Source organism: Penicillium concentricum, assembly GCF_028827145.1.
Source record: "Penicillium concentricum strain IBT 3081 chromosome Unknown utg000002l_segment0_segment0, whole genome shotgun sequence".
Taxonomy (NCBI): Eukaryota; Fungi; Ascomycota; class Eurotiomycetes; order Eurotiales; family Aspergillaceae; genus Penicillium; species Penicillium concentricum.
In genome coordinates, this window is record NW_026622755.1 from 406191 (window position 1) to 432399 (window position 26209).

The 26209-nt window shown below is 47.7% G+C and overlaps 11 protein-coding genes across 11 annotated transcripts; 8 read left to right on the forward strand and 3 right to left on the reverse strand.

Annotated features, from left to right (window-relative positions):
- Positions 1 to 212: 212 nt before the first annotated feature.
- Positions 213 to 1891, reverse strand: N7517_003718 (putative MFS multidrug transporter; the record flags this gene model as incomplete). Its single annotated transcript, XM_056721448.1, has 3 exons — positions 213 to 783; positions 836 to 1653; positions 1709 to 1891. 3 exons carry the CDS (start codon positions 1889 to 1891, stop codon positions 213 to 215), a joined length of 1572 nt encoding a protein of 523 aa, XP_056577698.1.
- Positions 1892 to 2631: 740 nt separating this feature from the next.
- On the forward strand, positions 2632 to 3068 carry N7517_003719 (uncharacterized protein; the record flags this gene model as incomplete). Its single annotated transcript, XM_056721449.1, has 2 exons — positions 2632 to 2944; positions 3010 to 3068. The coding sequence occupies 2 exons, from the start codon at positions 2632 to 2634 to the stop codon at positions 3066 to 3068; spliced, it is 372 nt and encodes a 123-aa protein (XP_056577699.1).
- A 1184-nt stretch (positions 3069 to 4252) lies between these two features.
- Positions 4253 to 5070, forward strand: N7517_003720 (uncharacterized protein; the record flags this gene model as incomplete). The annotated part of the gene is given in 2 exon segments (XM_056721450.1): positions 4253 to 4284; positions 4302 to 5070. The coding sequence occupies 2 exon segments, from the start codon at positions 4253 to 4255 to the stop codon at positions 5068 to 5070; spliced, it is 801 nt and encodes a 266-aa protein (XP_056577700.1).
- Positions 5071 to 7563: 2493 nt separating this feature from the next.
- On the forward strand, positions 7564 to 9069 carry N7517_003721 (acyl-CoA desaturase; the record flags this gene model as incomplete). The annotated part of the gene is made up of 1 exon (XM_056721451.1): positions 7564 to 9069. The coding sequence occupies one exon, from the start codon at positions 7564 to 7566 to the stop codon at positions 9067 to 9069; it is 1506 nt and encodes a 501-aa protein (XP_056577701.1).
- Positions 9070 to 9962: 893 nt separating this feature from the next.
- Positions 9963 to 11045, forward strand: N7517_003722 (putative glycosyl hydrolase; the record flags this gene model as incomplete). Its single annotated transcript, XM_056721452.1, has 1 exon — positions 9963 to 11045. One exon carries the CDS (start codon positions 9963 to 9965, stop codon positions 11043 to 11045), a length of 1083 nt encoding a protein of 360 aa, XP_056577702.1.
- A 2369-nt stretch (positions 11046 to 13414) lies between these two features.
- N7517_003723 (cation diffusion facilitator family transporter) lies at positions 13415 to 15156 on the forward strand (the record flags this gene model as incomplete). Its single annotated transcript, XM_056721453.1, has 4 exons — positions 13415 to 13493; positions 13550 to 13596; positions 13647 to 13733; positions 13795 to 15156. 4 exons carry the CDS (start codon positions 13415 to 13417, stop codon positions 15154 to 15156), a joined length of 1575 nt encoding a protein of 524 aa, XP_056577703.1.
- Positions 15157 to 15780: 624 nt separating this feature from the next.
- On the forward strand, positions 15781 to 17825 carry N7517_003724 (putative manganese ion homeostasis (Fr); the record flags this gene model as incomplete). The annotated part of the gene is made up of 2 exons (XM_056721454.1): positions 15781 to 16110; positions 16173 to 17825. 2 exons carry the CDS (start codon positions 15781 to 15783, stop codon positions 17823 to 17825), a joined length of 1983 nt encoding a protein of 660 aa, XP_056577704.1.
- A 1427-nt stretch (positions 17826 to 19252) lies between these two features.
- On the forward strand, positions 19253 to 20885 carry N7517_003725 (sugar porter family MFS transporter; the record flags this gene model as incomplete). Its single annotated transcript, XM_056721455.1, has 2 exons — positions 19253 to 19350; positions 19409 to 20885. The coding sequence occupies 2 exons, from the start codon at positions 19253 to 19255 to the stop codon at positions 20883 to 20885; spliced, it is 1575 nt and encodes a 524-aa protein (XP_056577705.1).
- A 582-nt stretch (positions 20886 to 21467) lies between these two features.
- N7517_003726 (Zinc finger C2H2) lies at positions 21468 to 23385 on the forward strand (the record flags this gene model as incomplete). Its single annotated transcript, XM_056721456.1, has 3 exons — positions 21468 to 21492; positions 21543 to 21953; positions 22133 to 23385. The coding sequence occupies 3 exons, from the start codon at positions 21468 to 21470 to the stop codon at positions 23383 to 23385; spliced, it is 1689 nt and encodes a 562-aa protein (XP_056577706.1).
- A 145-nt stretch (positions 23386 to 23530) lies between these two features.
- Positions 23531 to 24746, reverse strand: N7517_003727 (Aminotransferase class IV; the record flags this gene model as incomplete). Its single annotated transcript, XM_056721457.1, has 2 exons — positions 23531 to 23704; positions 23763 to 24746. 2 exons carry the CDS (start codon positions 24744 to 24746, stop codon positions 23531 to 23533), a joined length of 1158 nt encoding a protein of 385 aa, XP_056577707.1.
- A 698-nt stretch (positions 24747 to 25444) lies between these two features.
- On the reverse strand, positions 25445 to 26071 carry N7517_003728 (Homocysteine S-methyltransferase; the record flags this gene model as incomplete). The annotated part of the gene is made up of 1 exon (XM_056721458.1): positions 25445 to 26071. One exon carries the CDS (start codon positions 26069 to 26071, stop codon positions 25445 to 25447), a length of 627 nt encoding a protein of 208 aa, XP_056577708.1.
- Positions 26072 to 26209: the final 138 nt, after the last annotated feature.

The window sequence follows — 26209 nt, forward strand, 5'->3', positions numbered from 1 at the left end:
GGTACAGACCCGTGGACATGTGATTGTGGATCCGATAGGCCAATCAGAGATCTTCTGGGCGCTGCCTATAAATAGCATGGCGAGGCATGCCAACTGGTAGGATCCATGCTGTACCTGTTGAAGTTTGCAATTTCCATGGACAAGAAAAGTCTTATATTAAGTTATATACGAGCCCAATATTAATACTTAAAACATAAAGGGTATCAAACGCGTCAGACATCGCCATCTCTCTCATTTCCCTCTGCTGCCATCGCTGCTCTTTCATCAAGTGTAAATTCACTCTTGGCCTCTCTGATTCGCACGAAAAAGACGACAATAAGAAGCCCCAGTATGGCTAGTCCGGTTTGGTACCAAAAGACAGCCTTGTAGCTGTCCCGAGTACCCAATTCAGACGTCTGGGTGTGAACAATATCCGCGAAACCAAGCATCACCGCGATTCCCATATGCAGAGTGCAGTTGATCAAAGCACCAGCTAAGCCTTGCCTTGAGTTTGGAAGATTTGTGGTAATGAAGACATTGGCAAGATTGAAGCTTATGTCAATGCCGATTGTGCCGCATATCATCGACGGGAATACGAAAGCCCAGTAATTTCCGCCAACAGGAATGACGGCAAAAAGCAATCCAGAACCCACGTAGCCGAGACATGATATTAGTATTAATATCGTTCCTGGGACTTTATGGAAGATCATTCCTCCTCCAACTGAGAGAATAAGGCCACCAACTCCCATAGGCGCAGTCCATGCCACGATTTGCATTGGCGAAGCACCCATTATTTCAGACATGCTATAAATGTTGTTAGTAACTGACTAGAAAATATCACACAGATACAACTCACTAAAGAACGGCATATAGTAGAAATATACCCAATGTGCCATAGAGAAATAGCAACGCCATGACCAGAGGCAGCATATACTTGACTCGGAAAACGTCACCAGGCAGCAGAGGATTCTTCACGACCCATCCTTCCACATAAACCATGACTCCCATGAGAATGAGCCCAAGAACGAAGAACAGAGGGATATATGGCGTTCTCCATCCTTGTGTCGCATACGAACTATCCGCAATGGCAAAAACAACGAGCACAGCCGCCGGGACGGAAAGACAGGCACCAGGCCAGTCCATCCGGATGCCTAACTTTCTCTTCTCGGAATAATCGCGGGGAATAGAGAAGAGCGATAGAGCTGCTGTGATGGCGGAAAGGATCGCTCCGATGAAGAAGTACCATCTCCAAGTGAGATATTCACCAGAGAGTCCGGAGAAGAAAATTCCCACAAAGAAGCCCAACGCCGCACATGCGCCGTAGATACTGAAGACCATATTCTTTCTAGGTCCCGGTCTGTAGGTGCTACCAAGGATCATGACTCCTGATGGAAGAAAAGCGGCCAGAGCAAAGCCCTGCAATGCTCGGCAAATAATCAACATCAGCCATGTTTGGGAGACACCGCAAAGAATAGAGGATATCGTGAGCCAGATAGCTCCCCCGCTGTAAATTATATATCCGCCAAACATGTCGGTTAATCTACCGAAGATAAGCAGCGTCGAGGTCACGACTAGTGATAATGCGGTAGACGGCCATATCTCTGAGGCTTTGGGAAGGTCAAGCTCTTTCACGAGCGTTGGAAGGAGGACATTCGAGCCTGAGATGTAGTATTCCTAGTAGAATGTCAGAACTTTGCTTCGTTGCGTAGAATCCTCGTTGATCACTTACTGCAAGAATTTGGGACATGAAAATTGAGAGACAAAAAGAAATTTCTGACCACGCGCTTTTGAAGCACTTTGGCCGTTCTCTTCCTAATCTCTCCAAATCAGCAGTCTCATGGTTGATCCTGGCCTGCTCTGGGTCATGGGGCATGGCCTCATTGCTCGGGTTAGGAGCTTCTGGTGCGCCCATGATACTTTATTAGAAGCGTCTATGTTTTCTTGGCGTTGAATTACAAGTGAGCAGTGCGCCGTATGCGTGGTGTTGCAAAGATTTATATAGCCATTGTGAGCTCGGGAGTGGCCATTTCTAAGCTATGACGCCCCAACAACTATTCTAGACCAACAGACCCAATAAGATAGTATTATCTGATGAATAGTACCCGTTTCTAGAAGACTACCGGAACTTTGTGCACGAGGAAGCGAGATGATTTGCGGGTTAGCGTGGATTCCGGGATGTTAAATCTCCGCGCCAAGACTTTGATTTTCAACTTCCTTTTTAGGAAGTTGTCAGGAGTGGGGCCGACGAAATCGGAACTTCAGGGGGCCTTCTCAGGACATCGTCAGGGTTCAGGGTTATAAGAACGTCTGCATCTTGTCACATATTTTTCGAAGAACTTGGGCTCGATGCTTCGCTGCCCAGCCAAGTTCATATGTTTAGGTAACCCCGCTTTGATGCCCATCTAAGCAGATTGAATCGTAGACGCTTTTGGAACATCAGTTGTCCACATTGTTAAACACTAGATTACATTTGTGCTCGACTGGTGCGAAGTGTGAATTCATTATTTCTACGCCCTAGTCCTGTAATATCATATCCAATGTCCATGCATCAGAGCCTCGCTGATGCAATATTTCTATTGGCGTTGATCTCCGAACGACCACAGAGCCATGAAGAATCAATAGAAGAGACGGAAGCCAGTGAGATCGAGAAAGATGCATAATCCCATTCCGACGACGAAGAATCAGACGAACCCGAAGATCCAGCCTGATCCAGAACATGAGCAATACCGTATCGAACTCAAGAATCAATTCCTCGACCGACTTGCCGAAACACTAGCTCGCTTCAAAACTGATCCCCAGGCCAGGACATCGAATGATGCAGAACATGTCTCTGCAGCTATGATGGTTTGCTATGAAGACGAAGAGCACGTCAAGATATTTTGCGCTAACAATGAGGGGCTTGATAAGGAAGACCATGACTTCCTAGCTAGATGGAAATTACGTATGGAAAGTATCGCTAGGAAAGGTTCGTTTTAGATCTGATTAGATCGTTCAGCATGTGCTTGTATCTGTCACTGAACTCTAGTCCAGGGTGTGCCTCAGATGAGGATACATTTACCATGTTCAACCTCGTTACAGATTATCAATGACCACGGATCACAACCTATCTTGAGTCGTTGAGGCGGGTTTTTCGATCTAAAATAATCCGGGCTTAGGTAAGAGTGCGCCGAAACCCTCTCTGTTAGCAGAGCGAGTTTTGACTTTTCCATCATTGCAGAGTAAGGAGTGGGAGGACGACAATGGGTTTTTGTATACCATACCGCTGGGCTATTCCTTGCGGCCGGACCGTCCCGTGCCTGCGAAAGATTTGACCGCCGTCAAATCAAACACTACTTGCACTGGTGAGACACAGTGCGAGATCCAAGGCAGCGTTTCCGAGCTTTTCGAGAATATCCATCGCCTGTGTCAACCTGGTACTATGCCAGAAGACCAGACAAGTCTCCTGAAGGAAATTATGAGTCGCATGTTTAAGCTCTGGAGAGAGCCCCGGGCTAGATGAAGGCAGCGCTAAGAAGAGAGTTCACACGGCAGAAAGACAAAGACACTTTGCTGTTTCTTGTTTCTCGCTAGGGTCTGCTATGCTGCGTATATCTACTTCGAGATTGCTAAGGTCTCTGGATCTTTTCGGTCTATCGAGATCGTGTCTATTCCGCACAGCGGAAATCAAAGTCAGCACAAAACCAACTCCAGCATAAGAAAAAACAGCAACGTACAGCAGAAGATAAATGCGCCAATATCCTAGATGTCATCAAAACTCTAGGTCTCACTTTTCACCCTAGCTGGACAGAGTATCTCACCCAGAACGCGGCGAGGTTTACTGGGATGAGCAAATCGAAACGAGAGAAATAATTTCATGTAGAAACTCAACTCTTAGCTTACTTTGAGTACTCGATGTCCCCGGAGGATAGAAACCAGTTACTAACGGCTCTCTTTCGAGACGATCATCTGATTCTCTGCAAGACTTTCGGATTCAATATTTGCGTGCAAGAAATGGACATCATTCATCTTTTCTGCATATACAATATACAACTGTTTGATCTTCAGATTTCCGTCAAGCATGCTTCAACGTTGTGTCGAGAACCATAATCTAGAAGATTCATTGAAGATCGGATCAAGTATCAAATGGTACAGACTAACGTCCAAGAATATGGTTGGTTTCCATGGTTTCTCAGTCTGTATCAATCAGGCTCCTTTGATATCCCTAATCATAATGGAGAGTACCTTTACCAGCTCTCTGCCATACGAGAGCTTGAGAAAACATTCCCCATTCATTATGACGGTTCCCTGTCTAGACAAAAACCTGTTGTTAGATTTTTGTATAGGATCCTTTTCCGGGATATCAACAACATTCCCAATGTTGATGATCCAGAGTGGGTCAGATTCGGCTTCTGCTATTGCAGAAACAGGGCCCAGATGCAACTTCTTGCAAGGGCTTACATGCAGCTTGCCACCCATGCTTCGCTCAATGACATAGCAACAGCATGGAAATCAGGCACATTACTTGAGCTCATGGCGACTAAAGATATCTCGATATCATCTCTCGTTTCTGAAGGAATCTATCTCCGCCAGCCATCGCCCGAAACGGTCGGCATCTACCGGCTCATGTCAGAAGTCTCACACGGTCTGAGTGGGTGTCCAATCTGCCAATGCAAAAACGCCCGATGCCAATTCCATTCAAAAGATGAGCGTTTTCTCCGCAAAGAATCCGAGGCCGACTACGGGTTCCTTTCAGTTAATACCTGGGAGCGCTGGCGACTATTGAGCTTCTATTCCGATCTCTTCTCAAATCCGAAGTTCAATCCGCAGAAGATGCAAGAAGCAAAGCGAGATCCAGATCCGCAGACACTTGAAACATATATCGAATCCTTGGTTTTGGGCTTTCGCCGGACAATCTGGAATGAGCATTTGACAGATGGAATGTTTCCCAAACTTGGCCCTCGACTTAAATTCCTGGGCCCTCATCCGTATTGCGAATGTTTTATCCATAACCTTCCTCTCTCTGAAGGGGTGGAGTATAACGTCAATGTGGAAATCGAGTGGATCCGCGAAGACTACGAGGGGAGAAACAGAGAGCAGGTTTCCGAATCATAAAGCGAGAGTGACCTCGTATCGGGTTTGGCCGCTCTCTTTCTTTCTACGATTGCCCGAGAATTGAACCTCGAAAAATATCACACAATGACCTCGATACTTCCTTTACTATGTTGAAGCATTCACAATCCACAACTTTGACACCGTATTATAATGGACATCCAAGAACGCCAAAATTCTGGCGGTGATCAATGTACTTCTCATGACAGAAGCCATCGAATTAAACCAGGCCTCACCGAAATAAATGGTTTAGACTAAATTTACCCCGACAGCGCCACGTGGCTTGCTTCAAGCTACCGATCACACATATTTGTCTCACATAGAGGAATTACTTCTGCATTATGTAGTTCCAAGATGATATATCATATGCGGGAATGTACCTTTACCCCGCGAAATATGCAGGTTCCATGTGGGATACAGTAAATCAGAAAAAGAAGTATCTAGGTGAGATGGCCATGGTGCTCTAGAATGTTCGGCCTAGAGTTTAAAGGGTGCATTCCACGCTAGATGTTTCACACTTGCTACACTGAGGTTTCATCCCATGACAGCTTTTGCGGCTTAGCTCGCGTGCAGCAATCCCCAATCTTCCCACCTACGTACAGCAGATCGTTCCCAAAAGGTCAGTCGCGATTTCTGACACCGGTCATAGCTCAACTGCATCTACGGATTTCGCGTTGCGGGTGTTCTCCGTGGGTTGTAGCATATATCGCCCAGTCAGTAGGGTGGACTACCATGATGCCATTTTCAAAGTTTCCTCGGCGACATTTTGTAGAGTTAAGTCGCTACCTGTGGTGCTGTTTGTTTAGAAACATTCTAGTAAGGTGATTGCGAAGTGATAGCCTTACCCTGAGAGTAGGGTTGTTCGCCACCGCTCCTGTCGTTAAACAAGCATTATACAATATAGACCAAGGAGTCATTTACATTCAACGGAAAGCACTGACGTTCCAGGCGTGCCATCTCTGTAGTTTGCCCCAGGGCGCCCTTGGGGCACAATCATCATCCTCATTGTGTCTTTCTGATTTACTTTCCACACGTTCTCTTCGAAACATGATTTGAATATTGCTACCTTCTCCATGGATTTCTCGCGATTTTTTACTGAAAGGGACGCACCGTCATCCCTATCCTCGTGATTAATGAATGCCAATCTCAGAGTTAAAGAAGCTCTGAATGTTTACCATATTTCTTTCTGCGATGGACTTAAATATGGCTTTTTACCAAACTTCTCAATGTAATCACGGCGGAATTCACTGAAGGCGTGGTATCCATCAAAGACATTGACAGCACCCGCGGCCTGTGGTTGAGAATATAAATATCAGCCTATAGGTTGACATGAAAGCTTTGCAAGGCTTACGCCGCGAAGGGAATTAGACAGGGTCTGATCATGAAGATCCTGGGGCGCTGTCTGTAACCAAAGTGCGAGGAGTGAAATGGGGACGCTTTTCACCCCGATATATTACTCCAGGACTGCGAGGAACTCTTCGTTCACCAGCTGCTAATTGAGGTCGTTACAAGGATGCCAGTCTGTGAGGTACATGATTTCAGTTGGCTAACGGTCAGTTCGGCTGTTGATTGAATAATGTAGTCCATAGAATGGACAAGATTTCACCTTTTGAACGCGGCCCCATAATCTTGAGGATAATAGGAGGACTTGAATCATAGACGATGACCTGACGAGTATTCCAATTGCATCAAATGCTCTTTTAGCTTATTAATATCCATTCAAGGCTTTTCAAAAAAGAAACTTGAGGGCGGTAGGAAACGTGAGCGGACGGAACAGAGGGGACTATATTTCCCATCGCCTAAGAAGTGAATATTCTTAGCAACCCTGTCGATACTCATGTCGGTGCTATCCAAGAAGTCCCTCGGTCCTAATAACACTCGGCCTGTATCCGTCAAGTATGGCTAGTCTCGACATTGTTCAGTCCAGTTAAACTAAAGGCCTTCGATCTATAAAGTTTCTCATACAATTTAGAACGAATATTGATTCAAGTCCATACTTTCTAGAAATGAATGATATAGCTAAAGAACTATCAGATTGATATATATCTTCGAGAACTACTTCTACGGTAGACTGCGCTTGATGGGATTTGGTTGATAGTAGCCCCTTCCATATTGGGACAAACGGCTGAAACCCACGTGGGGGCCGTTTCCCGGGGTGACCATATTATATTAAATGCACGTGACTGACATATGTACATGGTTGCCTGATTTGCTCCAAAGCTGATACTTTACAATGAACAACAGCATATGCTTTTCATCTGATGCCGAGCATCCATCGTCATCTGCCCGTGATTTGGAGTCAACCTCCAACTGCTCTACTACACCCACCATTGGGATATGGCGCCAACCATGTCACGCACAAATCAAGTGTGGTCTCGGAGAGAAATTGAGGGATTGATAGCAGATGGGCGAAAGATAATCATATTTGGTGGTCAGGTACTCAAGGCTGACGCGTGGATACCATATCATCCAGGTGGTGATAAGTCAATATTGCACATGGTTGGCCGGGATGGGACGGATGAAATCACAGCGTTGCACTCCGAGGAAGCACAGGTCTATATGCAAAAGTACGTGATAGGAAAAGTACATGGAAGATGGGAAAACTTCTTGCCTCCGATACAGGGAGGAATATTCAGAGCGCTGGTATCGAAGGATGACGATGAAGCTGAAAACTCCAGCTCGTCTGGACAATCGACACCGCAATCACTCGTTTTCGATACTGAAGAGACAGGGGACGAAGTTCGTCTGAGGCGTGTAGGCAATAATACGCCTATTTCGCAAGCTTCATCAACAGAGCCGGAACCGGAGCAGTTCAAGTTCAAATCTTCGGAGGCATCAACAGCTCACGCGATATCATCCGACTTTTCAAAATATCCTCATCTTGATCAAATGTCACAAGACGAGGTCATCTCAAAGTACCGCCAGCTCGATGAAAAATTGCAATCCGAGGGGCTCTACCAGTGCCCATATAGCTCCTACGCTGTTGAATTTATCCGATACTCGACCCTTTTTGCTCTCTTCTTGACATGTCTTCACCATTCCTATTACACTCTTTCGAGCCTTTTCCTCGGGTTACTCTGGCATCTGCTTTCATTCCTCGTTCACGACGCTGGTCATCTAAGCATAACCCATGGGTTCCACACAGACACCTGTATTGGGATTTTTGTTGCAGATTTCATTGGTGGTCTTTCAGTCGGCTGGTGGAAACGGAATCACAACGTACATCATATAACAACCAACTCGCCCGAGCACGATCCGGACATCCAGCATATGCCATTTTTCGCCATCTCTTCTCGGTTCTTTGGTTCCCTACGCTCGACCTACTACGACCGCGATATGCCTTTCGACGCTGCAGCCCGATGGTTTATCAAACACCAGCATTACCTCTATTATCCCATACTTTTAATGGGTCGTTTCAATCTATACCGCCTAGCATGGACATACTTACTCGATCCAAAGCAGGCGCCTCGGAAAGGCTCGGCATGGTGGCATCGCTATCTTGAAATGACCGGCCAGGTGGTTTTCTGGTACTGGTATGGCTACCAAACACTATATCTCTCGATCCCGACGTGGTCGTCCCGTATCGCTTTCCTGCTCATCTCCCACATGGTCACCGCCCCGTTGCATGTCCAACTTACGCTGAGCCACTTTGCCATGTCGACCGTCGATGGGGGTCTCCACGAGTCATTTGCTCAGAAGATGGTGCGGACGACGATGGATGTGGACTGCCCGCCTTGGTTGGACTTTATACATGGCGGTCTCAATTACCAAGTCGTGCACCATTTGTTCCCTCGTCTGCCGAGACATAACCTACGCCGGGCACAGAAGTATGTCAAAGAATTCTGTGACGACGTTGGAATCCCGTACGTGATATTTACGTTTACGCGCGGGAATAAGGAAGTCATTAGCAGACTGGGCGAGGTGGCTGAGCAATTGAGGGTGATGGAGGAATGCAGAAAAGTTGCTGCGAAGGATTTGATTCAGGGTCACCATAGTCATTGATCTATCTTTGGTAGTTATTTTCTTTTGGGGCATATAGGTTCAACAACCCTGGAAGAAGAGTGTATATATAATGTAATGGAAAATAAGTATCTAAATCCTAGGTTATACATAGAAAAGTCGCTTTCTTTCTGCCCTCTACCTACCTATAGAACTGAGAAGTGGGACAAAATATCTTTAAAAAAAAAGGCATAAAAAGAACATCTGACGCCACAAAGGCCGCACAAGTGCCCGTCTGATCTTGTGTTTATATCAATTAAATGAATTCAAGGCCAATCGTACGTCATGGCTATTAGCCTCCGTGTAGCTCCTTGGCAAACCGCCGGGGCCCCGGTGCCAGATAAAGTATAGGATTTCCCTGTTAAAACCTTGGAATTTTGGCAGGACTCTTGTTCGAAATTATAAACTGCACTTATTTTGAGCATATAAAATTTCAAATACTCAAATCCTACTTCTCACACACCGATTATGACTTTTTCCCCTTGTTTTTCTCTATGTCGGCCGAGAGACCTACAACATACCGTTTAGGTAGTCATTCTATAGAATATAGAACAGGTAACCTCAACAAGCCACTTTTTTCAACATTTCAGGCTTGATGAAGAAGGTTACATGAAACAAGCAATCTAAATGCCACAACTGCCGAGGATATCTCCGATGTCAGATAGTAACCTCATGCGGGGCGTTACCTTTTTAGGAATCTTCAGCGAAGATCATTGCAATCAATGTAACACCCCTCACAACCTCAACAATCTTCCCACATATGCGGGAACAATTTGGACAATCTGCAGCAATCTCAGAGATTATATGACAGTTCTCAATGCGTTCATAAACTCCGAGGGGTGCTATATAGGCAATGATAACCACAAGTTGAGCAGTTGAAACAGCCTACAATCAAAATGAAGTTCTCTACACAACTCCTTCTTCCTTTTTTCCTTGCTCTTGCGCCTTCAGCTTTGGCTGCTTCCCCGAGCGATCTCCAAGCGCAAATTGGCCATCATGTCATTTTCTCTTACCCCGGTCTTGAACCACCAGCCCATCTCCTCGACCTAATCAAGGAAGGCAAAGTCGGCGGTATCATCCTCTTCGGTGAAAATGTCGGTGACAACCTCACAATCACAATCGACAACATCCAGGAGACCTACAAGCAGAGTCCCTACTATGCAGGGAGTCCATTATTCATCATGACAGACCAAGAAGGCGGAGAAGTCCGTCGATTGGACGGCGGACCAGTGCAGAGCGCTAAGCAAATTGGCCAAGCCGCCGATCCGGAAGCAGCAGCAACACAGATGGGCAAAGACGCCGCAAACACCCTCGAGAAATTCAAGAACAATGTCAATCTGGCACCTGTATTGGATGTTTACCGCGAAGCCGGAGACTTCGCCGATGCCTACCAACGCTCCTTCAGCAACTCCTCCCGCACCGTTGCAACATGCGGATCTGCATTCATCGCCGCGCAGCAGTCGGCCAATATCGTCGCATCCGCTAAGCACTTCCCTGGCCTTGGTGCAGCACATGCAGGCGAGAATACAGATTTGCAGCCCGTCACCATTGACTTGACTCTCGAAGAACTGCGCAAGGTGGATATGGAACCGTATAGGAAAGCTATAGCGGCCGGTGTGGATATGGTCATGACTTCGTGGGCTATCTATCCTGCTTTGGACTCGACCTACCCCTCCGGAATGAGCAAGACTATTATTCAAAATGAGTTGCGGGGTAGACTTGGTTTCAAGGGTGTTACTATCACCGATGCTATTGAGGCGGGATCGCTGACGGCGTTCGGTGATCAGGCTGCTCGTGGATTGTTGGCTGCACAGGCTGGTGTTGATATCTTGCTTGCGGCTAAGAGGGATGTCACGCAGGGAGAGGATATTTATAATGCTCTGTCTGCTGCGTTGCAGGATGGGTCTTTGGATGAGGCTGCGTTTTCTGCTGCGACACAGAGAATCTTGGAGGTTCGGAAGAAGCTTGTTGCTGTTTAGATAGATATTTGTGTATAATTAGATAAACCGAAGTTGTATTGTCCAGAGTTGCGTTGAATATGAAGGAATAAATTATATCATAGACTTGGTAGAGTGAAAACAGTGCTCCGTAAATACACATTGATCAAATCAAGCTTCGTCCATATCAAACTAAAAGCCGAAGAATCCCCACGGCTGTCTTAGCTGTATGATAAGGTTCCATGCAATTAGGGAATTAGCCTCCGGCAAGCAATTACAGCCACAGCCAAGATATTATTGTCTACCGAGTTAAGATTAGAACGGAGTTCTAGCTGGAAACCTCGTATCTGAAAATTGGGCCATGAGGCTTTAAACGCCGATCACCATTTAAGCCTTCACGAACAGATGTTGACATGCCCATGTCAGAGACTAATAACTTTATTCCTTACTAGCCTTCTTTACAAAGCTTATCTGCTAAGCCTTTTAGCCTTGTCATTCAACTACATGGTTTTCATATGTCATCACTCTCTTTTGAATCTCTCGGTGGTCAAACTGATGTAGAATATGACTCAAAGCAGCTCACATACAACCTGATCAAAAATAATTACATTCCGGGCCCAACGAACACACAATCGACAGCCACTTTCAGTTAGAAGAAGACCAGAAAAGCAAAAAAAATTGACCGACGCAGGGATCGAACCTGCAATCTCTTGATTCGTAGTCAAGCGCCTTGCCATTGGGCCAGCCGGCCTTGTTATTGAGAGATTGGGCCAAAATGTGCGCTATAAGCGAAAGCAAAGCGGGACCCACTTTTGATTGCGTCTTCAGCCTCATTGGGGACATCTAGCGTCGTCGCAATTGGTCTATACTTACTTTTGAACATGTAATACTACTCTAATCATACTTGTTTTGCTTAATTTGGTGTCAATGTTGCCAATTTGCACATATATTTCAATGTTATTCTAGTGAGGGGCATTATATATATCGTCATTTGGTCTCTACATAAAATGTCAGCTGCCCACTATCCCAATGTATAACCAATCTAATTGAACGCGGAGACCTCTCCGGAATCGAACACCAATTCATTCCATATCTAGCATTGCTTTACAATAATAATAACTGTAAAATACCAACGGATCTTGGGATATTGCCTAGTTAAGGTACGTAGCCGAGCCAGCGTCGTATGGGAAGTGGAATGTATACGATGTGGGAGGAAACACGTTAGTCTTTCTACCTAGAACACTGCTACAGTGGGAATTGGTGCTCTCATCCATGTAATAAATCTTGTAGCCCACATGGGTTGCCAATAGTGTCAAATAGCTTGTGTGACTAGTTTAGCAACAGAGACATGCATCAAAGACAAACTTTAATCACATGCCGGTAAGTGGTTGTTTGCTTTTACAATACTACTCCGGAAAATATATGTAGTAGCCATGAGAAAGTTTATAGATATAGCACCGAGGAACATACATAGTCTGCGCTGTATGCAAACTCGACCGATTTTGTTCTGGTGTGAGTATGTGAACGTGTGAATACCTCTAGGGCTGCCTTTGACATGGGCGCTGCTTGATCGGAACTCCACTATTATAGGGTTTAATATTGCCGAAAGAGTAGTACTAACATACTGGGCTATAAAGAAAACTATGATTAGGGCTTTCAAGTTGTGCGATATCCGGGTATCGAGGTTTTTAGGAGATTAGCGAACTGAGTACCTTTGGAGTTAGGGCGTATATGTGGGTATTATTAAGAGAATAGAGGAATCAACACATAGCTATAACACCCGTAGTGCAGCTGCAGTGATCAGTCTCACAGGAACCAGTTGGTTTTATAATCATTTCCGGTGTGCTGCTCCGTACTCCGTCTAGATATCACATGCAGCCATTCCAAGTCCTTTCACAAGGCTCAAAGGAGATGGACCCACATGTTAGAACAACGGTATATCGGGATTGGACACATAGGAAGGAATTTCGTTCTGGATTGGTTCGGAGGCCACAATGAAAAGAATGAAGCTCCGGTCCAATGGGAGGTTTCCCCCAGGACTAGGCCGATCGTGAACCCGGGAGGTGGATCCGGTCTTTTGGGATCAAGCTGTGGAGATACAAAAGATGAAAAAAATGCGAATTAAAGTAAATCTCTGTTTTGAGAATGCGAAATTGACTTGAATTAGTCCTCAAGGTACAAAGTATAAAGTACTGTAAAAAGTCTCGCCACTACGGACCAGACCGGAGTTGATTCCGCCCTGAGCTCCACTGATTATCGTTCTGATCGTTCTCTATTTTTCGTTCTTCCAACCCCTCCATCCAACTCTCTGTCATTCCCTTTCCCATTTTCACAGCTTCTCTACTATTTAGAAGCTTACTCTTTTTATTCTGTGGAGCTCTGACTGAGCGCACCACAAACCTCAAGCCACCATGGGGCTCTCCAAAACGAACAGGATCTTGATCCTGCTTGTCATCGATACAGCATTTTTCCTACTTGAATTAATCACTGGTTCGTATCTCGACAGCTTGATCAAATGCGACCGTGTTCTGACTGTGGTTTCCTAGGTTATGCCGTCCACTCCCTTGCCCTTGTCGCCGATTCATTCCACATGGTACGCCACCATCCACACATTTGCTCTCCGGCTCAAACTAACCAGAATAGTTGAATGATGTTTTATCCTTGTGTGTCGGATTATGGGCCGTGAAGGTCGCAAACCGCGAGACCAGCTCCAACACTTACACCTATGGCGTAAGTTGATGGTCAATACCAACCCCGAAGGACGATCTGACAATTGGATTTCTTTATGCAGTGGCAACGAGCAGAGACACTCGGTGCTCTCGTCAATGGCGTCTTCCTAGTCGCTCTGTGCATGTCGATCTTCCTGGAGGCGACTCAGCGATTGTTTGAACCCCAGGAAGTGCAAAACCCCCGATTTGTTTGCATTGTTGGCTGTTTCGGCCTGGCTTCCAATCTTATTGGATTGGCGCTATTCCATGACCACTCCCACGGCCCCGGCGGCGGCCACGACCACGGCCACAGTCACGATGACCACGACCATGACCATGACCATGATATTGAGGCTGGAGGAGATCACGATCACGATCACACACCGGTCGCCGATGAGAGCATGGCGGGCGCTACCGCTGGTTTTGGCAAACCCGCAAGCTTACCTCAAAACTCCCTCACCCACTCTAACACGGACCCATCCCGCAAACGCCGCGACACCCAGACCCGCGGCCCGAGAAGATACAGTACTTCGGCAGGATTCGTGAGCCCCGACGATATTCCCGTGCTTCCAGAGAGACTGAGACAAGGGATAATCGCGGCTAGCCAATACCGCAATGAGCACTCATCGGATTCGGAGAATGGTCATGACGAGGATGAGATCCCATCTGAGCGTTCAGGTCTTCTGAATCACCGCGATCGCACCACTAACTACACAGACGAGGAAGGAGCTCCGATCAAGGCCCACAAGCGCCGCGATGAAGATGTCCACAAATCCCACAACCATGCCCAGCCCAAGCCGAAGGACCAAAAGAAGGGTCACAGTCACGACCTCAACATGCGTGGTGTCTTCCTCCATGTCATGGGAGACGCTCTCGGAAATATTGGTGTGATCGTTTCTGCGCTTATTATCTGGTTGACAGACTACGAATGGCGCTTTTACGTCGACCCGGGCATTTCCCTCGTTATCACACTGATCATTCTTGCATCCGCCATTCCTTTGTGCAAAGCCGCCTCGCGTATCCTTCTTCAGGCCGTGCCCGCTGGTATGAGCATTGATCATATCAAGGAGGACATCGAGGGCCTTCCCGGTGTCATTGGTTCACACCACCTGCACGTTTGGCAGCTCAGCGACACCAAGATCGTGGCTTCCATTCATCTCCAAGTGGACACCGAGATCAAGGGCGAAGGCTCGGAGAGATACATGCGTCTGGCCAGACAGGTGAGACGCTGTCTCCATGCCTACGGTATCCACTCTTCGACTATCCAACCCGAATTCGCACCGGAAAGTGACACCGAAGACAATGGACAACCATCATCCTCGCGGGACACCGATGAGCACGCTCCCAGTCGTGCTGCCAGTGTTCGGGAGGGTGACCCCCAAGCTTGCCTTTTGGAGTGTGACGAGCACTGCGCTCGTGGAGGGCAGTGTTGTCCCAAAAAGTGAACTTAATTCCCTTGGCCACTTTCTACACATTCGTTTCTCATTTGGTACCCCCAAACATTTCACCCCTACGGTTTTTCCTATCCAGATACCCTATCTTTTACTTCAGTTTCTTCACCTGTTTGGGCAGACTCATAGAGACTTGCCCTATTCATTCATATTAATTGCCTGGTTTTCTTAGAAGTGGTCTATGCCAACCAGTTTTTGGGAAATGCATGGCAAAGCATGCATATGCGGACATAGACCCGCTGACCCGCTGTATTCTTTGAACCGCATTTTTATGTACTTCTACTTATCTCTAATTCAAAACTTGCGAATCACTCTTGGAAATGTATATCTAAAAAAAGACCATATCCTTGTTAAGGGGCACGTGACCCGCCCCATGTCTGGCGATCGACACATCTCGACCCGAAGCTTAAACCGGCTGCCTGTCCTGCAAATCCCCCTGTCTTAAAAATTGAACACCATGTTATGAACTTTTTCCTTTTTTGATTCATCATTCATTCTTTTCACTCCTTTCAGTCGAATGCACAGAGCATGACCAGTCATTCCTTTCATTGAATACCTGCCTTGTCCGGGGTCAAGCCACTTTGTCACTCTTAGTCTTGCTGTCAAGCTAAGCCAAACATGACATTCGCCTACCCACGCAACACGGGCGCCTCTTCCCTTCCCCTCTTCAACCAAAATCAGTCGTCACGATCGCAAAATATTCTCAGTCGCGTGTGGGACAGCGTTCCCCCAGCAGCAAAACAATGGCTTCCCGGGAGTGTCAGCTGGCGAATTGGGAGAAATCAGGAGAGTGAGGGGATCAAGACAACCGCACTCAACATTGTCAAACGTATCTTCACGATATCCAATGCCATCATTTTACTATGGATGTTCTCGATTAGGTGGGGTGAACGGACGGTATTTGAGGACAGCATCAACAAATGCCTTTGGGACAGCTGGGAGGAATGGGTATGTTGACAGTGGCACACCTGTCGCAATTCAATTCAGTACTAACAATGGAATGTCTCTAGCCCCAAGGTGCCACGCCACACCACATTGCCTTTATCGCCGACCCCCAACTCGTTGATCCCCACACTTACCCCGGGCGACCATGGCCTGTGTCGACGTTGACGGTCAAATACACCGACCAATATATGCGACGATCATTTTCCTTGATACAAGATCACCTCGAGCCGGACTCAGTGCTGTTTCTTGGGGACCTTTTTGACGGTGGCAGAGAATGGGGCACGGCTACTAGTAGCAGCCCCGAATCGCGGTGGAAGAAGTATAAAGATTCCTTTTGGAAGAAGGAGTTCGCGCGATTCAGTAAGATATTCCTGGACCCGTGGGTGAAATTAGTGAATCCACCTGTGGATGGACGAGGACGCAGAATGATTGCTAGTCTACCTGGCAATCATGATCTTGGGTTCGGTAACGGCATCCAAGAACCCGTCCGTGATCGTTTCGAGTCCTTCTTTGGGAACCCCAACCGTGTCGATGTTATTGGGAATCATACTTTTGTTTCAGTGGACACTCCTTCGCTGAGCGCGATGGATCAGCCCGATCCATTGACAGGCAGTTCCCCGACAGCTAGCGATCAAAACAGTCCCCAACGCCCGATTTGGAAAGACGCAGATGACTTCCTGGATAAGATGGCTATCCACAAGGCGAAGGCGGAGACAGACGAGCTGCGAATGCTCCAAAACCAGAGTGAGACACGTCATGTGTTCGATTATCGTGTTGTCGACGCTGTCGAGCCCGTTATCCATGAAAAGCCTCAGCCAGAAGGCGTCGGATTCCCTACTATTATTCTCACGCACGTCCCTCTCTACCGCAAGCCAGCCACTCCCTGTGGTCCTCTTCGCGAACGCTACCCGCCATCTTCATTAGATGAAGAACTGGCAGAGGACGAGCCTAACTCCTTGAGAATTGCGGGAGGCTATCAATACCAGAATGTCCTAACGCAAACCATTTCCACCGAATTGGTTTCCAAGGCAGGACCAAACGTCGTCCAGGTGTATTCCGGCGACGATCATGATTACTGTGAAGTGTCTCATCGGGAATTCAACGGCTCGCCCAACGAAATTACAGTCAAAAGTATTTCCTGGGCGATGGGAGTCCGCCAGCCGGGCTTCGTACTCACCAGTTTGTGGAATCCGATTGATCCCAAGACAGGCAAAGCCCTACAAGATGGATCACCACCCACTGTCCAAAATCACCTCTGTATCCTCCCAGATCAGTTGGGAATCTTCTTCTACTACCTCACTATCCTAGGCCTCAGTGTCTCCATCCTCCTCCTCCATTCCATCTACCACGTCCTCTATAACCCAGAACCATCCCCATCCGACGCCATTCTCCCCCTCACCGAGCGCCGCTCTCTCCCACACCATCACCACACCTCCGGTGCGTCTAGCTCTACCCTCTCATCGGCGGGTGGCTTAGCCAGCCGCAATGGCGTGACCTCCACCCGCTACCCGGGCACTCAATCTCCGGAAGATGCTTATCGGGGAACAGACGATCACTTCGAAGCCGTTGCCTCAAAGGACAAGGCTGCATGGCGCCCCGCCTCGGCTACCCAGTCCCGCTCAACGGTGTCTCTCATCGTGCGGGATCTGTACCATTCCATTAAGTTTGTGGCGCAAGTGGTGCTGACTGTGTATTTCATCCTGATCTGGCGCTGGTAGCTAGTCCGGCCAGTTTTTTCTTTTCTTCAGCGAGCATCAGAATAATAGACAAGCATTTCGCCGGAACCTGCCGGATCGTGGCGTAGCTCTAGTTTCTGCTGTATCGTGTGACCGTGTGGTCGGTTCCCACTAACCCCAGCATAATAGGAGAAAACAGTACGGAGTAGAACGGGCTAGAGCTAAGACTACATTAGCTCCCGAGCTGTACGCCACTCGGCAAAAACCACATGACCGGCACGTTTTTTTTTAAAACAAGAATCCCCCGAGTCCGACTTGGCCAGGCACGGAAATTCCCCGACGATTCGCCGGAATTGACTAAAGTGACTAAATGTCGGGAGAGCGTCGGGTTATCTGTCCAATCCGCGTCTCGGGAAAAATAGCGCACTTCACGGGACTAGCCAACTTTGTTTTTTCCCCGGCAAGTTTGGGGGAGTGAAACTTTGGAACGGGAAAATTAATGTTTTGGTTTTCTCAATCCGGCTCCGGTGAACACTGACCGGATCGTGAGTGTCTTTTGGTTATTGGTTCTTGAAATCTCGGGGTACTCCGTACCTGGGGAAAGGAGGGGCAAGGTTTGGGAATTTGTTTTAAAATGCAGTTAAAAAAAAAAAAAATATTGTGTAAAATTCCATTGCATACATGTAATATATATTGTATGTGTGCAAACCACATATGTAATAATCTGTCCAGTCTACAACTATAACCGAATACCAGTTTAAAAACCAAAAATATAGATGTGAATCAAGGCCCGTTGCCTGTTGCCTTTTTCCCCGATGCGGGACGCCGATACCGATCGGCATTGGCTTAACTCGGTCGGTCCCCCGTTTTCGGCATTTCATGTCATGTGGCATGTAAGGGCTATTTTTATCCCCTAACATAGCATTACAACATACATTCTACAGTGTGATGCAAGATACACATTTACATCCCCAACGTGTAGTATTGTCGATCCTATTGTGCAATGCCAATGCCAGGTAAGGTTCAGGGCAAAAACCTTGTGAAAAAAACAAACTCGGCTCGGCGTCGTGCCAATTTCCAGCTGGCCAATGAGCTGCTCGGTTAGATTCCGGGGGCTTAGTCCACCATTTCTCCACTTTCGGTTGAAACCCTATCCCCAGGCCCAAAACAACTAGTCCGAGAATGCTATTCTGGGATTGGATGGCCTTCGGGTCAGGTTTTCGTCCAAGGTTGAGCTTTTCCCCCGCAGTTACTGTTTTCGGGTGTAAATTTCCCGGGGGCCATGTGGTTGCTGGGACCGGGGAAGTACAAATAGACCCGATTGACCTCCAGCTTTTTCTTTCTTTTTTCATACTTACTCTACTTCTACTTCTCTACTTCCTTCAGCTCTCTCTCCTCCCCTATACTCTGATCTTCTCTATACTACACGACACATACACTTGGATCCTTGCATCTATCTGACACTCACAATGGGCTTCGCTTTGAAGAGGCCAGATGATGCCGTGGGCTCTGCTGCCCCGGCTATTATGATTGGATTGTTCGTGGCTTTCGGTGGTGTTCTCTTTGGGTATGTGCTATTCACATTCAAACTCCTATCCTCAATGACACGTCTAACGTCCATCTAGATATGATACAGGTACCATCAGCGGTATCCTCGCCATGAAGAAGTGGCGTGAGATGTTCTCAACCGGCTTCATCAACGAGACAGATGGTCTCCCCGATGTCACATCCTCCGAATCATCAATGATTGTCTCTCTCCTCTCCGCAGGAACTTTCTTCGGTGCCCTCGGCGCCGCCCCCATCGCCGATAAATTCGGTCGACGAATGGGAATGATCATGGAGACCTTCGTCTTCGTCTTCGGAGTCATCCTCCAAACAATCTCAACCTCCATCCCCCTCTTCGTCGCAGGCCGCTTCTTCGCCGGTCTGGGCGTCGGTCTCCTCTCCGCAACAATCCCCCTCTACCAATCCGAGACCGCCCCCAAATGGATCCGCGGTACAGTCGTCGGTGCCTACCAACTCGCCATCACATTCGGTCTCCTCCTCGCCGCCATCGTCAATAACTCCACCAAGGATCGCACAGACACCGGCTGCTACCGTATCCCCATCGCCATTCAATTCGCCTGGGCCATCATCCTCGTCGTCGGCATGCTTCTCCTCCCCGAAACCCCCCGTTTCCTCATCAAGCAAGACCGCTACGAAGAGGCCACCAAGGCCCTCGCTCGCGTCCGCCGCATGGATGTCAACGACCCCGCCGTCGTGGCTGAACTTGCCGAAATCCAGGCAAACCACGAACACGAAATGCGTCTCGGAAAGGCTAGCTACCTCGAGATCGTCCGTGGCTCCCTCGGCAAGCGTCTCGCAACCGGTTGCGCCGTCCAGGGTCTGCAACAGCTCGCTGGTGTCAACTTCATCTTCTACTACGGCACGACCTTCTTCCAGAACTCCGGAATTCAGAATTCCTTCGTCATCACCCTCATCACAAACATTATCAACGTCGTCTCCACCTTCCCCGGTCTCTACATGGTCGAGAAATGGGGTCGTCGTCCTTTGCTCATGTTCGGTGCCGTCGGAATGTGCGTCTCACAATTAATTGTCGCTATCGTCGGCACAGCCACCGACTCCGATGTCTCGAACAAAGTCCTCATCGCCTTCGTCTGCATCTACATCTTCTTCTTTGCCAGTTCCTGGGGTCCGGTTGCTTGGGTCGTCACTGGTGAATTATTCCCCCTCAAGGCTCGCGCTAAGTGTCTCTCCATCACTACCGCCACCAACTGGCTGCTCAACTGGGCTATTGCCTACGCCACACCTTACATGGTGAACAGCGGACCTGGAAATGCCAATCTCCAATCTAAGGTGTTCTTCATCTGGGGTGGATTCTGCTTTGTTTGTGCTGTGTTTGTTTACACTTGCATTTACGAGACTAAGGGTCTTTCCCTCGAACAGGTTGATGAGCTTTATGCCAAGGTTCCCCGTGCTTGGAACTCTGTTGGCTGGGTTCCTTCCGTGAACTACACTGATCAGCTTGAGATTGATGCTGGCGAGAAGCGAGCTGAGGGTGCTACGCACCTTGAGAGTGTCGAGACCAAGACTGAGGTTTGATCTTGATTTTTTGGGATGTTTTACGATTTTCTTTATTTTGTGCCTTAAGCGTGGCTCTTACTTGGACTATATGGTTCTATGGGCTTGATACTTTATTATTATTTTGATATCTATGATCTTTTGCATTGAGATAGAATATGATTCTTATTTTCAATATAGTTTGCAATTCTCTCTTCGTAGATCTAAGACTGAAAATCGCAGACATATAATAAGATTGGAGCCATCGGATGGATTGGATATGTTCGCGGGCAGCAAAACCTATTGATAATCGGAGACAGCGAATAATTGTTCGACCTTTTTCATGTTCCCAGGTTCGCCATCTATACTCTGTACTCCGTATTTGGCAGGGCTTGGCAATCATTAGTCAGCTTTTGAGGTCGGTGAGGGCCTCTTTTCCCGAGATCGCCACCTACAGCGAGACAATGTCGAAACTTATTGAGCGAAAGTAAAATCGACATACTATACTGGGATCAGATAAAGTGCGTCATCATATATCAAAATCTCATTCAATTCAGTTGAACAATTGACCCACCACACGATATAATATATCGTCTTGGCTCATCCCTCATATCCGCCTTGAAGATGTCCCATGACGATCCTTACGAGTGTATGTTTAAGGTCGTTCTTTTAATCAATCACTTAACTTATCTTAAATAGTGAACAACCCATTCAATTTTTCGGGCTTTCCGAACGAACTTGACCTGCTCACATTGTTTCCCGACGCCGCTCGGGGAAATATCATTGTCACACCCAATCATCTTTCTTTCGCAGACAGCGATGTTCAATTACCTTCCTTTGACGAGGGCCTTACGGAATATGAAGGTCCTCATATATCAGAGCCCGGTGTAAACCCAATGCTCGATGAGACCTATCTAGCCTGGCCGGCACAACCAAATCATGACGCTGATTCATCTATAAGAGCCGAAATCTACGGTGGCGAGAATGAGCAGGCTGATAGATCGCATGGCCCAATTTTGAATTATCCTGCGTCAGACCAGGCCAACGATTCATATGGACTGCTATCTCTCAACAAAGCGCCATTGTCGGCCCCAAGGGACAACGGTTACAGTCTGTCGGAGAACCAACACCTACCCTTCAATGGAGTCCCACCGAGGCAGGGAAACAAGCCCAATCGAGGTCTTCCAAGACGTAGAAGCAGATATAATATCGAAAGGCTTGGTGGAAAAACCACCCCTGTCTTTATCCCGACAAATACAAACCCCTCGGATCCTCTGATACGGTGGCAGCAGTCCCCCCTGAAGATGAACCTGCCTCTTTGTCTGCCATCAAGGACGCAGTTCAGAATTCATATATCAACAGCCTACAGAATGGAGATCGGACATGTTTCGATCCTGGATCAGGAATGTCTGACGATCACATTGCCAACCTTTTCCAAACACACCGTCGGACCCGCTCTCGTCCTGGCTCGACAACGAGTGGTGGAAGCACTGCTAGTGCTTCGTCTCAAAAATCAGTTACATCGGGCTTATCAAATGGAAGCCACAACTCAACGCAGGAGAAAAACAGCCGAGTCTCGACTGGAGTCAGGAAATCGCAAGGCAAAGGAAGAGCTAAAAGACAGCCGGCCGCAAGCAAGCCTCGTTTATTCTGCTGTACTTTCTGCTGTGATCGATTCAAGACTAAATATGATTGGGCGCGACATGAAAAATCGCTTCATCTGAATTTGGAAACTTGGGTCTGTGCACCATTTGGAGGATCTGCGATATTACCATCAACGGGTCGGGTGCATTGCGTTTATTGCAACGAACCAGACCCTTCGATTGAACATCTTGATGAACACAAGCATGGAGCTTGCATGAAGAGTCAATCACGTGCCTTCCGGCGAAAAGACCATCTCATCCAGCACCTTCGTCGCTTCCACTGTGTTGACGATATTCCATTAGTTGACGACTGGAAGATTGGTCTCACTGATATCACGTCGCGCTGTGGATTTTGTGATGCTCAAATCACTAGCTGGGAGGAGCGAGCTGATCACCTGGCTCTTCATTTCCGCAATGGCTCGACTATGGCCGACTGGAAAGGCGACCATGACTTTCCTCCTTGGATTGCAGAGCAGGTAACACATAGTGTGCCTCCATATCTGATTCAACTTGAATCACACACGCTGGTGCCTTTCTCTGCTACGAACGGACAAGTCCAAGACCATCTTTCCCAGATGCTATCGCGGGCGACATTCAGCAATGAAACGGATGACCATAATAATGATGATCAGCATCATGAAGAACAACCAGATACGACATCTTCATTAAGCGAATTCAAGACGCAAAATTTGTCTTTGGATTCATACACACAGGTCCTGACGCGACATTTGAGCCATTTTGCCCAGCAGCAGATGGTTCTTGGTGTTGTTCCGTCAGATGAAATGTTTCAACTGGAGGCACGACGTCTTCTTTTTGATTCTGATGACCCTTGGAACCAGACTATTGCAGATCACCAGCAATGGTTGGCTACATTTCGGGCTGGTCAAGCGGCTGATTAACCTATTTGTCAAATCTCACCTTGAACATGTATGCACCTTACTAGCGCGAAATAAGATACCCGGAAGAAACCAATAATATAATCTATAAACAGCTGGGTTGAAGAACCAAATTTGGTTCTTATTCGACGCTAAATGCTTCTTTTATCTACTCTCTCTCTGACACTACAGTTGCCCATTCGTGCTGTGTGCGACCGTACATGATATCGCCGAGCCAATCTTTCATCTTTCCGGTAATATCGCCAGGTCCATCGCCTTGCCCCATGGGAATATCGATCTCGTGTTCTCTGTGACGAATGTGTGAAATAGGGGTGATAAACCACTAGAAATATATCAGCACCTGGGTTTAACCAAAAGCATAACAGTGGACTATAACTTACCGCCGTTCCCGCAGCAAATGACTCCAAAAGTCGATTCTCATTAGAGGCCTCCAACACTTCACCAATCGTGAACTTTCGCTCCGTGATTTCGAGTTCATCTCCAAGTCGCTCTCTTGCTAAAGCAATGCAGCTTCGACGAGTAATGCCATCCAAAATGAGATGATCATCCAACGGCGCAGTGATCATCTCCTTCTTCCCATCTTTCCGTCGCCATAACAAAAAGAAATTACTCCCTCCAGCCTCTGTGCACTCCCCCTCAGCACCATACAACCAAAGAACCTGATGGAAGCCCCGACTCGCCGCATCTTGCGTAGCAAGGACCGAGGGACCATAGTTCGCTCCAACCTTCGCATACCCAAACCCACCAACCCAAGAGCGCACCATATCCTGCGGCGAGGTGAGCAAGCGCTTCCCACCTTGCATCATATCTAAGCGCGGCATATATCCAACAATAATATACAGCAAAGCTTCAGTGGGCGCCTGCACACCGAGCTGCGAGTTCGAGCCGATGATAGTCGGCCTGATATAGAGGAAGTCTCCAGCGCGATGTTTGGGCAGCCATTTCGCACCATCGACGTGGAGGAGCGCGAGGATCAGTTTCTTTAATTCCTCTGCCGGAGCTGCGGGTAAGGAGATGCGTTCCGCGGACATCTGTAGACGGACGCCGTTGCGGTCTGGGCGGAAGAGTCTGAGTTTCCCATCATCGCCGCGGTAGGCTTTGAGTCCTTCGAAGCATTCGTGTGCGTAGTGGAGACAGGATGCTGTCGGGAGCAGGCTTAATGGGCCGTAGGGTTTTAGCTCTGGGGTAGACCAGCCGATGTCTTTTTTCCAGCGTGCGATGATCATGTGGTCGGTGCAAATGGTGTCTCTGCTTTTGGTAGCCGTTGCTTCGTCGGGTACATCGCGTGGATCGGTGGTGTAGGTGTAGGTTAACTTTGATGCGTTCAGAGGCGAGATCGCCTGGGGTGAAGTAAACGAGGTCATTTTGAGATGGTTTAGAGGATTGATTATTAGAATAGTCGGGTACTCTTTTATAATATATTATATGGTGATCGAAAATTCGGATATGGGTGTAAGGCGTGTATGGTAGGGCGTGCGCGATACTAAGGCGCGTTGGTACGCCCTATAGATCCACCAGGGGCCCCACATTAATATTATTGTCCAGATATTGGGGGTCGGATGTGTTCGCGAGATATCTACAATCTAGATGGAAATTTACTGAGCTACTTGCAATTCAACTAGATTCTTGTCATGAGGAAGAAGTAGGGGTGGCGACAAGGCGTTATCTAGCGACTGAGTATTTCGGGAAGTCATGCAGCAATAATGTGATATGAAATTTGTCGAGATTTGATCGACTTTCTAACTAGAATAAATTCTTCCCGCAAGATTATCAATATGCTCTTCATCCGTACCACAGCAACCTCCTACCACCTTCAACCCCGGCAACAAATCCAAAAGCCCCTTAAACTCTCGAGTCCAAACCGAAACATCACCCCGATCCAACACCAACGAGTTATCAAGCTCATCATGACTCTTAAGACTTGCATTTCCCCTAATTGACCCAATCCTCGCCCTCACATCCTCAGGGAGATCCCGTAAAGCCATCATAATATGACGCGGATGGGCACAATTAACCCCAAAATACGTAGTATAATTCCCCGTCAGACGATCGACTTCCCGAATCACATCATCAAGTGCCCTCCCCCACGTAGCCGTCCATCCGTCTCAATACTAAACGAGACATGAATAGGGAGATTAAATTCACGCGCCACGCTCACTGCCGCGGTAGCCTCGTTGAGATTCGTTACAGTCATGATAGAAATCATGTCTACGCCTTCGGCGAGGATCTGAACTTGGGCGCGGTAATTCTCCTGTGCCTGGGAGAAAGAAACTGTCTCTGTGGAATCCACGTAGGCGTCTTGGAGGGTTCCAAGGGTCCCGCTGATGACGATAGGAGTAGATGGAGTGTGGGTGGTTTTCCTGAGGTTCTGGAGGATCGTGACTGCGACGCGGTTCAGGTTGAGGATCTCTGGGACGGAGAGATTAAGCTGGGGAGCCCATGCGGGAGAGCCGCGCCATGTTCGGGTTTCGAGGATGATGCCGGTTGAATGAGCCAGGGCGATATTTACATAGTCTTGGTAGATAGAGAGGATGGTTTTTATGCCATCTTCTGTACCGAGAAGAGGGAGAGCGGAGAAGCACGGGAGGTTGATATTGTTTTTGTAGACGAGTGTGGTTTCGATTCCGGCTTCGGTGAGGAAGAGCTTGGAGGCAGTCAATTGCGGGAGAATCTTTGATTGTGAGGCCATTTTCTGGAGTTGATATTCAAATTGCCACAATGAAGTTGTTTGGAGAGGAGAATTTGTGGGGGAGAGAATTGGGGGGTTGACTGACACTTGCTATAGTGGGGCGATTAGTGGGTAGGGCGTGTCAACGCGCCCTACCAT